Here is a 15759-nt window from a genome sequence, read left to right as displayed (position 1 = left end):
AAGGTCTTGGTGCGTTATACAAGCAAATCTACCCCTGTCGATAAATTCAAGTCTACCCCCTGTAAAGCGGGGCGAGAAACTCAATTCTACTACAATTGATTTTGTTATTCACTACTAGGATATAGAGAGCTTAAAATTAATATATAATAGCCCTTCAGGTTGTAACTAGTTGTTTTTAAATTTGGAAGCTAATATTAATAACTAGTGGAGCGTACTAAACAACGACACAGAAATCCACCCATTTTCAATCTCTCAGTGGCGGTCAAACCATTGTTACAAGGCCTTCTCATCGTCCTTAAATAAATTAGATATGGGAGTTAAGTATATCGAAGACAGGGAGCTTCGGTACCTGAGTACGCGGGAGGAAAAACCAAAGACCCATAGTTATACTAACCAAGACCCCTCCAGTCAAGATAAACCATCTCCAGTCAGGATTGTCTTTCAGAATGTCGACATTCATTCCAAAGAGACTCTAACAAGTGTGCGTTACGATTAGCATAACAGTTCACCCTATCAATAGCTCTATCAAATAGAAGTAAGTAACTCACAGAAGCACACATAACTGGAAGAAATATGAACTGTAAAAGTCAGTAAGGCTGAAGGTCTTGTAAGAATTCTCTCATACCGTCATCCAAGAAAGGCGTCTCATGCTTCTTGCAATATCTGTAGATCGGTGTGCTTCATGAATAGATACACGTACGTATACCTAGATGTAGTTAGCCAGATTCATCCTCATACGGGTCATTTTGCGAATACAAAGCTTAATAGGTCTCTCAAACGTTGTTCAGACCGGTCAATCGTGCTATTCCCCCGTGCCTCTAACTGTAAGATAACACTACGAGCTTTTTCGTGGCCCTTGTCCTTAACTGTATGCCTGTAATAGTCAAACACAAGATTCTCAGTATTTTTAACGTGGTTTTGAAGAATATCTCTAATTCGACTCAAGTTGTAAAGCCCCGTGTGTAGTTTTTCAATTCGCTCGGTGTCAGTTAACTGTTTTTTAGACTGCTTTGGGTCCTTTGTTCCGGTTTCGTTCGGTATGGTACTGGTCAATGGGTCTAAGCTTGAAAAACCATGCGTCCTATCATCGTGGATGATATCTTGCTATGTAAAAAGACAATCCGATGTCAGCTTGTGCAAGTGGAGATAGGTGATGGTGTTGTGGCACCAAGTGTACGTACAAAAAGACGTGGATAGTTTTCAACCGCCTTAAGTAGCTGACGCCATCGCTCCTCCAATGTATCTAAGAACTGCAAGATAAAATCAATGACGTCTCCATGTAGGATGCTTTTGGAAAGTGTACTAAAGAAACTCCCAGTTCCTGCCTTTGAATCAATTGTCGAGCTTAGGCATTGGATCGCTACACATGAGAGGGCATTCCCGATATCGGAGTGCTTTGATGATGTAGAGCACAACGTGTGGAATGAAGCCGGGAATGAGGTTGCCATCCTAACAGCGATCTTTGCAGAACCACCATACTGTGAGCCATCAACTCTTACGTTGACATGAAGCATGTCATCTTTTGGGGCCTGCTTGAAGCCGAAGAATCCATCCCTTGACCAGGGAGGGGGAGATTCCTTGCTAAGACTGTCAAGATATGAATCAGTATAACTCTGTTGAATTGAAACAAATCATGATCCATAACTCACAACAGACAAATGCCTGGTGCCATAGGCCAGGCATCCTGTCCAAAATTTGCTGAAAACTGATTCCTTGATATGAACTGCAAAGACTGATCTTCGCCTTTGAGAGACAAACACACAATACTATGTGATTCCCCATCATTTCCATTGAACCACGCACTTCTCTGGATCTCATTTGTTTGTGCTGAGCTTTCAACAAGCAAAGCCAACATATGAGGGCTATATGTGACGGCCAGCTGAAGTGGTGTAATGCCTTTTTTATCTTTCTTGTTCACGGAACTGTGACAGTATTTGATGCAAAGCTTTGCAAAATCCAAATTTCTTGCTCTGACAGCACGATGCAGTGGTGTTTGACCACTACCGTCCAGCTTAGAGGAGTCGTATCCAGCCTCAAGAAGTAGTTTTACTTTTTCAACATATGTTCCTTTTGTAGCCAAAATGTGTAAAGTTTCCATGTCCCTCAGTAGTAAGTGCTTGATCATGGTCTCATTTTTTGGTCGCGTGGCCCAGAAAAGCGGACTCCGCTTCTCGTGGTCTTCAATGTTGGCATCGACACCGTCGATCGACAGTAAGTACCGGACTACTTCGATGTCTCCTTGCTCTGCACTCCATGATAAAGGCGTTCGCCCGTCCTTGTCAGAATCATTAATGTTGCAACCTTGATATTCTATCAGGTATTCCACAATGTCTAGATTCTTGGTTGTAACTGCCCATGAAAGCGGAGTTCTCTTGTTGTTATCTTTGAAGTAAGGGTCTGCGCCGCCAGAATTGATCAAGTACTTAACGATCTGTTCATTCTGAGACTCAAGACCACGATCAAAGCCCCTTGATCTTTTGTGAAGGGACCCATACTCTGGCTCCCTTTGGACTGCCCAAAATAACGGAGTTTGCCCATTAAGATCAGGCTCGTCCACATTATCGGCACATTTTTGTAATAGAAACTCCAACATATCGAGGTTGCCTGTCCCCGAAGCCCATGAAAGTGGTGTTCTTCCATTCATATCAGGAGTATTTATTCCAGAATCCTCTCTTTCGAGAAGAAGTTGCATCGTTGTAAATCTACCAGTAATAATGCTCCAGATTAGTGGTGTTCGGCCGTCCTTATCTTGAGAGCAGACATCAACTTCAGCATTTTCCAGCAGAGCATTAACCGCCCACGTAGTGGATTTCTCCACTGCAAGTGACAGCGGTGACCTGAAGTCCCCATCCAGGATGTTCACATTGAATTTTCCAAAGTCCAGTAGGTCTTTCAGAAAGTCATCCAGACGTGAGAGAGACTCACAATTTATCGCCGAAAGGAATGGACTTTGGCCGACAGATTCAATCCGTTCAACGTCCAATTCCTTCTTTTTGATTAATAATGGAATTAGAAGTGATCCACGTTGCCAGTCAGAATGGAAACTCGAACTGTCTCTGAACGAGTCGATATTGTTGCGAATCGCCCAAGTGATCGAATAATCCCCATTGCCATCTCGCTCATTCACATCTGCTTTCTGAATTATAGCAGCTGCTATCATGCGATGGTCTCTGGAGACGTGGTTTCGAAGACTGAGCCAAAGAGGCGTTATGCCATCTTCGTCAGGGGCATTTACGTCGATCCCTTGGATTTCAAGGAGACATTCAACCATATCCCTGTTGCCAGCTTTCACAGCCTGTGTCAGCGCTGTTCGCCCCTTAGCATCGCGCTGGTTGATGTTGATTTTGAAACTGCCGATCAGAGCATTCAGAACGTTTTCATTCGTCTTTTCGATTGCCAACATCAATAGCTGATGAGGGTCCGGTTGTTTGGGGTCAATATTCAGATGGCGAGAGATTTCTTGGAGCTTGCTTACTCCTGAGATTACTTTTTCTTCCGGATTCTTGTCGTATGCGTCCATCCAGTCCCATTTTGCCGGTGAGCTGCGCTCCGTCATCCTCCTGAGGCCAGTAAATTAGCACAAGTCCAGATTGCTGGTTCAGATTGACTCGGCAGCTGTATCAAGGCCAGAATTTCATCCGTGAGATGGAGACTGACGGTTGTCGCGAGAATTGTAACAAAAAGATGTTTTTATTTTTCGATTGATTGTAACTAATTAGGCTCACACAAATATGCTGATTTATTAGATCTAAAACCCTACCGATAAAGGCTGTGGCTGAGCATTATGCATTGCTGCCTAACAACAAAATGCACCATGACGTGTCAATGTCATTGAATAGTAACCAGTAACCACTAACACTGCAAGACAATCCCCGCCGCTGACATCTCATTAATTGTGGCATGGTCCTAATAGCAATATCAAGATGAGGCCTATCACAGATTGTCCGCACGTTCGAAGTCCAATATGACAACTCGTCATTTTCTTTCAGATCTGTATTATCTCTTCGTGCCTCACACAATCATATATTTTTTGTAGCTAATAGAGGAACTGTAAGCCATAAGAAGATACTATAGGCAGCTAAGTCAGGTAATTGGGACACAGTGATTGTCTTTGTGACGTTTTCGACTAGCATCTAAATGTCGCTATCTCCTGAGATTCTCAGTATCAGATGCGGCCTTTCTACGATGCGGGCCACTGGGAGCCAGTCCTAAATGGAGAATCATCAAAGCTCAACATATGCGTCTTCAGCATATTCCCGAAACTCGCAAGCTGATCGTTGAACTCAGAGGCAGAACCATCTAGTATATCTGCGCCTACATGTCTGTCAACAAAATCGGCAAAGTGAAAGCGAGCCTTTCGTTCCAGTTCTCGGTCATGCTTTTGTGCTCGTGATTTGTTCATGATAGGGAGGGTCGAGAAACAATCCAAGTCTTTCGTTTCGGTCCAATTGTGCGTAGTAGGATCGCCTAATAATTGGCAGCATTTGTCTGCAATGTACTTGTTGAACAGAACCAGAACCTCTCGGAATCCATATTGACAGCCTGCTGTGTCGATGGTCCACGACTCCGTGGTGTATAGTAGTCCAACCTTGATCACTGTGTGCGGACAGTCCTTCAAGTCAGGGCCGGGAAGTAGCTTCGGTTGAAGTAGTGACTTTCCAATGCGAAGATCCAATGCCTCTATAGTCGAACAAACACCTGTTGAATGTAAGAAACATTTCGCACTACTTACAGTGAATACTCGAGAGTTCTTGCCTGCAAGAAGTTTTCGTGTTAGACGACCCAATAGCGCCATGGCTGCTGTGCATTGATTAATCGTGAGAGCTGCTTCTTTATGCTGGACATTGGTGGTCAGATGGTTCGGGAAGGGTCCCCGCTTAACATGAGCGGTAATGGATCTCTGATTTTGATACAGATAGAGAATCCCGTCTTTTTCTTCGATTTTCGTGAGATCAATGCCGTACAAAATATCCTGATACGTCAACAAAGCTCCTTGAAGTATGTTGGCTGCACGCAATAGTTTCTTTCGTCGCTCCATAATGCGGCAATGAGATCTAGCATGGCCTGAGCAGCAGCCGTCTCGATATACAGCGCACAAATCCAAGCTATACTATAGCGGCCATATGGTAGGTTGTTCTCTGCATTTGAGTCTGCATTCGAATGAGAGGTCTTCTGTCGCTTCGGGAGTCGGAGATGGTCATCATCACAATACAATACAATACAATTTATTACGCCCGGCGGCTTATTTTGGCCGATAGGGCACTAGTCACTAATTCGTACGTACATTGCTTAGTTTTCGTCCTCGCCTCTCCAAGCCCATGCTGTGCTACACGTTGCTCAATCTGTGTCCGCATTTCCTAAAGCCCAGACTGTACCTTGCTTTTCACCATATGAATTGAAATAGGTCTCCTCAAGCCCATAATGCGCCTGTTCCTCGATTGTGCTTTTTCCTTCTACCCTATTGCTCCCTGCGTTTTCCCCTGATTTACTAGCATAGCCAGCGAACTAGCTTGAAGGCTATTCTTCAAGTGTTCAACGTCCTATCTACGGCGGCTGAAGCGACGTCCGCTTGTATGAGACGGGGTGTTGGGTGTTGGGTGTTTAGTGTAAGTAAGTTAGTAAGAGTAAGTAGGTGAGATTCTTGCAATCTGGTTTCAGTATTGTGTGTCGAGTCGGCCTGTGGCCATTGTAAATCGTATAGTTGCGTGGACTGCATGCATGTTTGGCGTCCACTTGGCGCCATCTGATGGTGACTTTCCTCCTAGGTAGAACGAGAGGTTTCCTCTCAATGTCTCCGTGCACTGCAGCATCTCAGTCCTGTGCGCTGTCCATTTCGTGCATCGAAAGAGAAAGTGCTCTACTGTCTCTGTCGCTTGTTTGCATGCGCATTGCTGTGACGCTGCTACGCTGATCCGGAAGAGGTACCCGTTCAGTCTGGCCATGCCCGTCCTAAGCTGTGATAGCACACTGGCTTCTCTCCGTGACAAGCCATCATAGAGCAATCGAGTGTGCTTGCCCGGGAGCGCAGCATCAACCTTCTTTGAAAACTTTCCAACGTTGTCTGGTAGCCGTTTGCTTGCACGTTGACTCGATCGGGCTATGTTCAGGGTCGTCGATCGCATTCGGGGAAACTTCTGAGCCGGGACGGCACCGTCTTGGCTCGCACTTCGCGCCTCTTTCTTAGCCATGTTCAGGAGCCTGTGTTCAGCACTGGTGGGCATCCATATGACAGCCACCACGTTTCCTTTGACCCTCAATACATTGATGGAATCATATATGCATTCAACATACTCTTGACCGGACTGCTGGCGAGGGTTTCGGACCGTGAGCACGGCGGCTTTGTTGCTCGCCAACAGTGCCACGCTTCGATACTCAAGGTCAGGTAAGTGTCTCAACACGTAAGCCATCGCTGCTAGTTGTCCGGAAAATGGGTTCTGTTCCGTCCTCATGCCGAGCGTGAAGGAAAAGCGCTCAAGCTTCGGTCCTCCTCGCACCGAGGCAGGGATCTCGATGGCCCCGCCGACTCCGACTACCCCATTCCGCGCCGAACTGCTCACTGCAGCACGTACCGCCCATCCTAGATCTGCTTGCGTTGTCCCTAAACTATCCCCTTCATCCACTATAGCCTGCACCCGTCCTACCCAAGGTGCCAACGTGAAAGGGTTGATCGTTTCTAGTTCTTCCATCGGGATCTCATTGAGTGCCACTGCTACCTCGTAGAATGGCGAGCGATTGTATCTTCTGAACTTTCGAATGCGAGATGTACAGCTTCGGAGAGGGTTGGTTGTCGGAAGGGTATGTAGATCAGTCCACATCTTAATTGCCCGTCTCCAGAACCGTTCATGTGCGCTGGCGATATGCGCCTCTGCTTCTGCTACGCTTGTTGCCACTGTGAGGAACGTCCCCACAATTGCATTTGCTCCGATCCTCTGAACCCGATTGATAGGGCTGGCTCTTCTATACCTGCATGCGTGCATCCATACATTTGAGGCGTAATCCACGACTGGGGCCACCGTGGCTGTGAATAGCTGTCTCGCTGTCCTCGGAGCAAGACCCCTGAGCCTCTGCAGCTCCATTGCAGCCTTTAAACCTTTGGTCGCTGCCCGTGCAATATGCTCTTTGTATTTGAGGCTAGCATCCATAATCATCCCGAGAACCTTGACCTGGGTCCTGGGCCAAACAAGTTGTTCCCTGATCGCGAAGGGCTCTGCGTCGGACTTGTATGCTTTCCGAGTGAAGTGTATGATCGCCGTCTTTTCTGTCTCGAACGTTGCGCCACTTCTTCTCTCCCAGTCTAGAGCTTTCTTAATGATCCCTTTGATCCCATCGCGGTTACTTTCTGCGGTTGGACCTGTCACCCAGGCAGTGAAGTCATCCACAAACGCTATCGCTCCCCCGTAGCAGTCGATGCGCTGCTGTACGAGGTCTGCATTGAAGAAAAGAAACAGGATCGGAGACAGAGGTGAGCCTTGTGGGAGCCCCGCTTGTGGTAGACTTCGCATCTCGGTTGTCTGTCCGTTGATCTGAATAGTCGCTGTGCGATCCGAGCAAAAGGCTTCGATCCAGCGAAGCAGATCCTCTGGTATGCCCCTTGCTCTCAGTCTTTGAATGAGTCTCTCTTTGCACACTCCATTGTAAGCTCCTTTGACGTCAAAGCTCACCAGGCTAAGGATCCATCGACCCCGCCAGGCGGCATAGATCTGCTCTTGCAGCAGCATCAATGCCTGCTCATCGGAACGTTGTTTGCGAGCTCCAAAGTGATTGGTTGGTAGTAATCCGTATGTTTCAACGGCATGCGAGATCCTTTCTGCGACGACCGCCTCTAGTATTTTGCCTAACGTGGATAGAAGCGAGATAGGCCTCCATGCCTTCGCGACCGAATAGTTTTCCTTGTTTGGTTTCTTTAGCGGAATGATCTTGGCATGTCTCCATTGATCCGGCAGCACTCCATCTTCCAGCGACGCACGGAAAAGAGAGAAGACTCGGTGCCTGACAGAAGGCCAGATCTGTTTCCAGACTAGAACAGGTAACCCGTCTTCACCAGGTGCTTTCCATGACTTCGCCGCGAAAAGCTGTCGCTCTACCTCCTCCATGGTGATGTCCGGCATGGTGATGGCAGATCCGCGCTGGGGTCGATCCCCTTCCTGCTCGATGTGCTCCGGCAATGGAAGGAAGAACGTGATGAACATCTCCTCGGCCTGTTCGATGTTGTTGGTCGTACATGTGCCGTCGACCCTCGTGAGTTGGGGTACTTTTCCAAATGCTGTATCGTCTCCAGACTTGAGATACTTTGCTGCCTTCCATATGTTGTCGTTATCGGCTAAAAACTCGTTCCAATGCGTCTTTTTCTGCTGTCTGATGGCATCATGGTACTGCTTTGCTGCTCCTCTCGCCGTGTCCTCAAGCTCCTCGCATGCTCGTCCCGCACGTCTCGATGCTCTGGCACGGTTCCTCCAGTGTGTGTATATCTGCCGAAGTTGTGTGAGGTCTGAGGTCCACCAACGCTTTGCGTATGGTGACGGCTTAGCTCTGGGTGTTAGCGCGCGGACTGCCTCCAGCACTACTGTCATAAGCCTGTTAGTCTTCTGCTGTACGGTGCCTTGTTCCGGAATGGACTCTAACGCCTCGGCAATCCGGGCGTTGATCTCCTTCCATGGTGCGTTCTTGAGTAAAAGTCGCTCCTGGGCTTGCGGCATCGGAACAGAGACGTCGAATTCCGTCTCGATAGCACGATGATCAGATCCGTGCTCCGTGCCATGTATCATACACTTGACAGTCGAGGACGCTAGATCTGCCGAAGTAAGGACCAGGTCGACTGTTGTCTCAAAATCTCCACCGCTCCACGTCTTCGTTCCTCTCGGGAGCAGGCTCATAAGTTCAAATTCATTCATAAGATTGATGATCTGATCCGCTTCGCCTTGCCTCGTCAAGGATATGTCGTCTCCTCCCCATAGCTGGTCGTGTCGGTTGAAGTCTCCGACAACTACCACGTCCACCAGTCTACCGGCTTGTCCTCTTACGTCTGAGATGACCTGGCGCAAAGCGTTGCAAGTGCCTTGTAAAGCTTGGGTGTCTCCTCCTGGCACGTAAACCGAAACAACCAGAACCAGCCGCTCAGGGAGTCGCAAGATGGCTGCCGTCATATCCGCTGTCTCAATCGGTATCTGCTCCGCCTCCACATCCTTGTTTACCCATAACATGCTTCGAATCGGCCACCGGCCCTCTCTCCAAACTGTGGGGACCATCTTAACCCATCTGGGGTGCCCCATAGGGACCGTTAGTAGCTTGCTGTCCTTTTGGTGTGCCTGGGGCTCTTGGATCGCTATTGCTGCGTAATCTTGAAGTTGCTTATCGTTCATGAGGCTCTCATGTACCATATCCTGCTTTCTCACATTCAGTTGAATTACCTGCAACGACTTACTCATGCCGCCTGGGGTGAAGTTTCAGGCAATTTCTACTGAATGACTCATGCGGACCACTGCAGAGAGCGCACTTGGGTATCTGCGCCCGGCATTCACTGTGATGGTGGCCCACGGTGGCGCACCTTGCACATATTCGATTCTTATTGCACGAGAATGCCTTGTGACCGAGCTCTTGGCAATTATAGCATTGTTCCGGTCCAGTGGTCTGCTCAAATACACTCGTATATGCCGATTCACCTGCGACGAGAAAGTAGTGTTCCTGCAGTAGTCTCTTGGCATCGCTGCTCTTAGTTAAGTAGACTACCATGGATCCATATGACTTGGGGTTGACCTTCCGGCTCAGCCAGGCTACCTTGGCAATCTGGACTTCATTCTCCTGGTTTAAGGCTTCTATTGCTCCGGGGATGATGTTAAACTCCTGGTCAAAGACGGCCATACGATTCATGCTATCAACTTTGATAGGATATAGTTGATCTCGAAGGACTCTTGCACCTGGAGCTTTCCTGGTTTCGAGGATGGTCTTGATCTTTTGTACTTCTTCTTCGTTCCTACCTATAATCCTAAGGCGATTAGCCTTCCGTCCATCTCTGGTCACTGCGACGCATCGCCAGCGAGGTTGGTCACTCGACTGTCGCATCTCCTGCTCCACGGTCTTACGAATCATTGATGGTGTAACGTCTCCAAGATGGTCTTCAGGAACTCTGGATGTGTCGACTGTGCAGAACACCGGTTCTGGAGTTGCCGATCGGGCTACAGACGAAGATTGACTGGACATGCTGGTGGATGTCATCCTGGCTGCGTCTGCATACGATTGAACCGACGACCGTGGTGTTTCAGTCTTGTTCAGCATATCTAGCTGTAGTCGAGTCTGCTCCAGCTCGCCGCAAACCTGGGTGAGCTGGTCTCGGACTTGCGATAATTCTTGTGCCATCTGGGCCGTGGCCCTGGCGACTTCCTCGGCCATGCGATCACTGAGCTTGGTGAACTCGAGCTGAAATTCGGCCTTCATCGCTTCGATTTTCTTGTTCAAGTCCTGCTCCAGTAGTTGCTTCAAGCTCTGGACTGCCTCGACCATGCCACCAGCTGACTTGGGGGCAGCCTGCTTCCGAGCTCGGTTTTGTCCCAAAGCTCCCTCACTAGTCTCACCTTCCTCCTGCCATTCCATATCTCCATTTTGCTGCTCCATCTCCAATACCTTCGTCGTCCTGACCCTCTTCCGCTGGGGGCGATGATATCCCCCGCCCGAACCATCCGGATCGTCTCCCATGACGATGATGACGTCTGATGCGGGGTTCGCAACACCAGACATCCACCAAGGGCCTGAATCTCCGCCAGGCAGTCCTCAGGATTTTTGAAAGTGATAAATAGGATAAATAAAAGTTATTTTAAAAGGAAGATCGTTTTTCTCTCTCTGCGAGTAATTCGTATAACCTATCGGTCATCATCACAGTTAGGCAACAAAGCGGGGTTCATGCTGACAAAATTGCTCTCACGTTGCGCGCCACGGTCAACGCAGGGGATCCTTTTGTGTGACAGGGTAAAAAGGGATGTTGTCTTGACGCTCAGTAAGACGGTCGTTTCGTGGAAGACTGGAGATGCACGAGGAAAAGATGGCGAGGGCATGGAGGCTGGAATCAGGCTGCGACAAAGGACTTGTCGAATTCACGTGACTTCAGCACTGCCACCGCCTCATTAACGTGTCGTGGTGGCTATACCTGTCATGCCCAAGCTGTGAGCTGTAAAGTCTGGTCCAGATAGATTACGGATTCATTTCAATCATGAAAGCCAATTTGGCGGTATAAATTTCAAGCTAGAGCGGAACTACCCTCGATTGTAACGTAAACACGAACTAAGCCTTGAATTGCTCGTTGACCCGCTCTTTCCTCGGTAGATCGTCAGCATTTCCCTCGTAGACTGGCATCTTCGTACCAAGAGTTTGACGGAATTTAAACTAGCCGCTCGATGATCCGAGCTCGCAAAGATCGTTGGAAAGAATCCTCGGATCGATATTACAGAAAGGAGAGTGTGTAACGTATGAAAGCTAAAGTACGCGTTTATACGCGTGCAGATTGTTGATCGAAATGAGACAAATCAAATGCCCTAGCAGTGTGTATGGGGAAACTTTTTTTTTGCTTGCCGGTAGGTGGGTACTGCATGGTAAGTCCTTCAGACTGAAAAACTGGCATCCAAATTTCAAGATCCAGCCTTCACTTAGCAGCCATCTCAGCACTTGCAATTTCTATCTGGGCCGCAAGCTCTTCAATCCTTTCCCTGTCTTTGATAGAGACTACCTCATCTATCTCACCCGACACGTCCGTAAAGAACCAATCTCCGATCAAACATTGCTTCATGGTAAAGTTGTGGAATTGACGCATATCCCTGACGGTGCTCAATACAGAAGTCCAGCTCCCAGCCCCGTCCATCTCCACTTCCCGCAGTGTTATCTCCTCAAGCGTCGACTGATGCTGTAAAAGAATTTTGGTCAATTCGGCGGCGGTGGCTTCGAATCGAGCGAGCCCCATTACCCGCAATTGTGGTATTTTCAACAGTTCCGAAAAGATTGGAAATATTGTATGATTGTTGAATTCGTCATCAAATGCCAACGAGAAGCGCGACAGCTGAGGGAAGAGGTCAAAAAATCCCATGGCTCTCTTCTCCCAGCCATAAGCACGGTTGTTCTTATAGAATGGAGAAATAAGCAGTCGTAGGGAAGTCAGGCTGGTAAGCGTCCAAGCAATTGGTGACACATAAACTGGCCAGTCAAGCAGTTGGAGGCTGATGGGGTTGACGCTTTTTGGCTCATCCACATGACCAAGGTAGAAGTCAAGTTTCTCAACAGGTAGTTCGCTTTTGGCCACTGCGCTAAGCATGACTTGCAATATACGCTGCACAAACTGTTCATCCTCAACATTGTCAGGATGAAAGCCCCTTGACAGCTCGCTGCCCACCTCTCTTTTCAGCCGACTCGCGCCCCAAGGGATCCGGGGCATCGGTGAGAATGAGCGTCTTGAAGTTGGACAGGCCCGTCATTGCTTGCGCAAGGTAAATGATGTCGTGCCCAAGGAGAAGTGTTTTCTGGTCATCGAGCCGTTCACGATACACGCGGTCGTAAAAGTCCTCTTTGTCATCTTCCTCCATCTCAAGGTCCTCATCGCTTTCGTCTTCAAACTCCTCTTCACGCGGATATCCACGCCCCCAAACTGCCTCTAGAAAAGCAAAAAAATCTCTACTTTGCTCGTCATCCATCTCCAAAAGATGCTCAGTGCAAAATCCTAGCGCACGTACGGCAGGTCCGAAGGTTTCATGTTGCGAAATAGAAATAAGAGTCTGCAGGCTATGTTCTTCAAGCATCACATAACGAGTCTGAAAATAGACTCGTATGAAGGCGTGAAGGGACATTGCGTTCAACCTCCGACAGGACAGCCGCAATGAGAAAAAATCGTCGACGGGAAGAAGCTCCGCTACCGAGTGGATCACCACCTCAGGAAGTTCCAAAAGGGTGGCCATGGCGTACGGATGGCTCAAGATGACAATGATCAATGTCGATGAAGCGCAGGTCCAAATTGGCGATGATCCCGTCTACCCTAGCCTGTGGCAGACAACGTTGCGAGCTTATGATGAGAGGAAACATTTGTCAAAGTTCCTAACCTTGGGGTATGGCAACTGGTGACGAGGGGATGTGTATGCGAGATCCGGAATAGCTAGCCCAATAGACGCGAAAATCGAATGAAAATGGACGAGACAGAAGTATGTTTACATTTCTTGCGCCAAGTTGGTTGTCGTGTTATCTTAATATGCTTTGGTGGCAGGTGATCCTTGCTTTTATTCCCAGCCCCTGACCGGGGTAACCAACATTGACTCTTCGTAGTCCTAACCAATCCCTGATTTTTGCTTTTGCTTAAGTGATCTTACTGCTGACTGGTATGACCAACTCTCTGTTTAATTAAGGCAATTGATAGGGGTGCTGCACTTTTCACGCTTCTTCTTGGCCTAAGTCCTGCCTGTTAGTGCACCGGTACGTACCAAATTGTGCCGCACTGTTGCCACCTTGTGACCAAAGTTTCGGCCTGTTGTCAATTTGCGTCGCGTCACGGACTGTCGATCATCGCCATCCGTCATTAATTTATCCTGCCCCAACGAGTTCAATAAACCTCGACGCTCTACAATGCCTTCACCAAATATTAATAAGGACACTACCACAGCGTTAAGAGACCTCATATAAAGAACCTTACCGTAGGAGACTATAGATGTGTATACTTACTATCCACGGCCGTAATCGAGGTACTGTCTGGCACGCTGGCAAAGTAGTTGCAGTGCCAGTGTGCATGCGACGCATCCTCAGGTGGCACCTGGCCATGCACAGAGTTGATCACGCGGATACCAGGGTAAGCAGAACCCTCCTGACGAACCAGGCTTTGATGTCTCTGCTGTTGTCGACAGCGCCGGTTCCTCGCACGCTCGCGTTCGCTTTCACCCTTGGAAGGGTTTCTGAAGGCTCGACGGCGGCCCACACTTGACGAAGGGCTTGCTTCCTATGCTCTGATCATTCATATTTTCCATCGTGATTAGAGTTCCCTTCTTTATTTCAATTGCGATGCTGACTCTCCAAATAAGTCTGATAACGTGTTTAATTTAAATTAAAACAACGGCAGTTGCGAATCACACAACTCAATTGGATTTTCACATCTTGTACAGGGGTCGCGATTGGTGCCGAACACGACACGATAATACGGATTAACTTTGTTTTCGATCCAGCGCCCATCATCAATTAGTTATGCAGAACGACTCTTGTGCACGATTTCACAAATCAGTCAGGAAATGGATACTTGCAGGGTCGGTCACCCTTAAACAAGCGTTCATTGGCCCATGCCTTGAGGAACGAAATGCCTTGAGGAACGAAAGGCCCTTTATGCCCCACCCGCCGCTCAGGGTCGGAATGCTCGCTTTCCATTGGTCAAAACTAAAACCGCTGGGAACTAATTAAAACGCCGCGTGCCAGCTTCGCCCCGCGACCTTTAAAACTTTGAACAGCCTTTGTGATTGGTGGTTTGCGTCCGTCCAGCTCTTCCTTTGTGCGTGCCTGTTCGACCTGTCTGGCTCTTGCTCGAACGCGTGACGAGGGGAGGAGACCGTTTGTGTCTTCCAGAAGAGCCCTCCCGCTTTTCCTATCCTATAACGCTTCCTGTAACGCTTCCCCGCCCTCTCCCCTCTCCCATTTCGTCTCGACAACGTCGCCGAACGCAGGCCCCCTAGCCTTGGGAATCGTTGTCCAACCAGCGCTTGGCCTCCCGAATAGTCCTATCGCTCAGTTCCTCCAGTCTCGCCTGCGCGGCAGTCATCTCCGGGGGGACGCGGTTGCCCACCAAGTCTCTCTCCCGTACCTTAGACACGAGCATAATGCCATCCAGCGACGAGCATCGCGACAGCTGCACATACAGGCTGTAGGGGTCGCACTGCGAGGGAACGATGCGTCCGTCGACATTAGTCGTCCTCGTCCCGCGCAACTCCAGTGCAACGCGCTCGAGCGTCCTGCCCTGCACCTTGTAGTCTGTGCACGCAAAAGCCGCCGCGCACGGCAAACCCTTCCGGCTGACGTCGTTGCGCTGCCACGGCCTCTTTCGCTGGCATTGGATTCTAACGCTCATGGGCGTCAAGAGAACCGTGCCGGACGGCATCCCGGCGAAGTGGATATCCTTTGTTGTCTCTGACTCTAGGATTATCCCCGCTGGCGGCCCGAAGTGGATCATCATATCGGCCGAGATCCGATGGCCCGGGTGGGTCTCGTCGAGGATGACCTCCAGAGCAGTGTAGCTGGCACCGTTGACCAACTTCAGCCCTTGGTGGGTATTGTGGTTCACAACGACAGGAATCCCCGGCACGAACATGAAGATGGCTGGTACCGGTATCGCGCTATCGTCGCCCTGGTTTAGCATCATGATGGCTTCTTCCTCCGTCGGCAGGCCATCCTTCCATTTGTGCTCGGAGATGAAGATTCGCATTAATGACCGCTGCAGGATCTGGAACGCCAAGGTTGCCTCCATATTTAGGTTCCACCGGTTCCTATTCAGTGGTGTCACCACGGTGATGCCCGTCTCCCAGGGGATCCGCCTATCCTCCCGGTAGCACCTTGAGTTGCGCAGTTCTAAATCCGTGCGATCCTGCACACCCAGTCGGATCCGCTTCAGCAGTCTCTGCAAAACCGGATCTCCTGCCGCACGCACTTGTTCATCCAGCATGACAACCGTCGTGAACTTCTTCCACAGCGCGTGCGCCTTGTCATGCTGGTGCCGTTGCTCGGCCTTGAACGAGTTGTCTTCGTCCCATGAGACGACCATAC

At 49.1% G+C, this 15759-nt stretch overlaps 4 protein-coding genes across 4 annotated transcripts in view; all 4 read right to left on the bottom strand.

Annotated features, from left to right (window-relative positions):
• Positions 1-1332: 1332 nt before the first annotated feature.
• Positions 1333-3556, bottom strand: FOXG_21801 (uncharacterized protein; the record flags this gene model as incomplete). Its single annotated transcript, XM_018402161.1, has 3 exons — positions 1333-1449; positions 1500-1587; positions 1650-3556. The coding sequence occupies 3 exons, from the start codon at positions 3554-3556 to the stop codon at positions 1333-1335; spliced, it is 2112 nt and encodes a 703-aa protein (XP_018254856.1).
• Positions 3557-3982: 426 nt separating this feature from the next.
• Positions 3983-5185, bottom strand: FOXG_14864 (uncharacterized protein). The gene is made up of 2 exons (XM_018394928.1): positions 4756-5185; positions 3983-4698 (listed from the first exon to the last, which is right to left on the bottom strand). Exons 1-2 carry the CDS (start codon positions 5036-5038, stop codon positions 4181-4183), a joined length of 801 nt encoding a protein of 266 aa, XP_018254855.1. The 5' UTR covers positions 5039-5185; the 3' UTR covers positions 3983-4180.
• Positions 5186-9940: 4755 nt separating this feature from the next.
• On the bottom strand, positions 9941-13235 carry FOXG_14863 (uncharacterized protein). Its single transcript, XM_018394927.1, has one exon. It carries the CDS (start codon positions 12410-12412, stop codon positions 11630-11632), a length of 783 nt encoding a protein of 260 aa, XP_018254854.1. The 5' UTR covers positions 12413-13235; the 3' UTR covers positions 9941-11629.
• Positions 13236-14308: 1073 nt separating this feature from the next.
• Positions 14309-15759, bottom strand: part of FOXG_21800 (uncharacterized protein) — a gene marked incomplete at its 5' end in the record, with an annotated part of 4654 nt that continues 3203 nt past the window's right edge. The window contains one exon of the mRNA XM_018402160.1: positions 14309-15735. Within this exon, the coding sequence (XP_018254853.1) occupies positions 14672-15735 (1064 nt within the window). The 3' untranslated portion in view covers positions 14309-14671. The remainder of the gene's footprint in view (positions 15736-15759) is intronic.

This window comes from Fusarium oxysporum, chromosome 3 (assembly GCF_000149955.1).
Source record: "Fusarium oxysporum f. sp. lycopersici 4287 chromosome 3, whole genome shotgun sequence".
Classification (NCBI taxonomy): Eukaryota; Fungi; Ascomycota; class Sordariomycetes; order Hypocreales; family Nectriaceae; genus Fusarium; species Fusarium oxysporum.
Note: the sequence above shows the minus strand (reverse complement) of the source record. Positions and strands in the feature narration are given on the sequence as shown.

Bases quoted from the DNA above. Each gene is read 5' to 3' on its own strand.
- FOXG_14863 (XM_018394927.1), bottom strand. From the start codon at position 12,412: ATGCCCCGGATCCCTTGGGGCGCGAGTCGGCTGAAAAGAGAGGTGGGC.
- FOXG_14864 (XM_018394928.1), bottom strand. From the start codon at position 5,038: ATGGAGCGACGAAAGAAACTATTGCGTGCAGCCAACATACTTCAAGGA. The intron at 4,699-4,755 runs GCAAGAACTCTC...TACATTCAACAG, and splicing joins AACACGAAAACTTCTTGCAG to GTGTTTGTTCGACTATAGAG.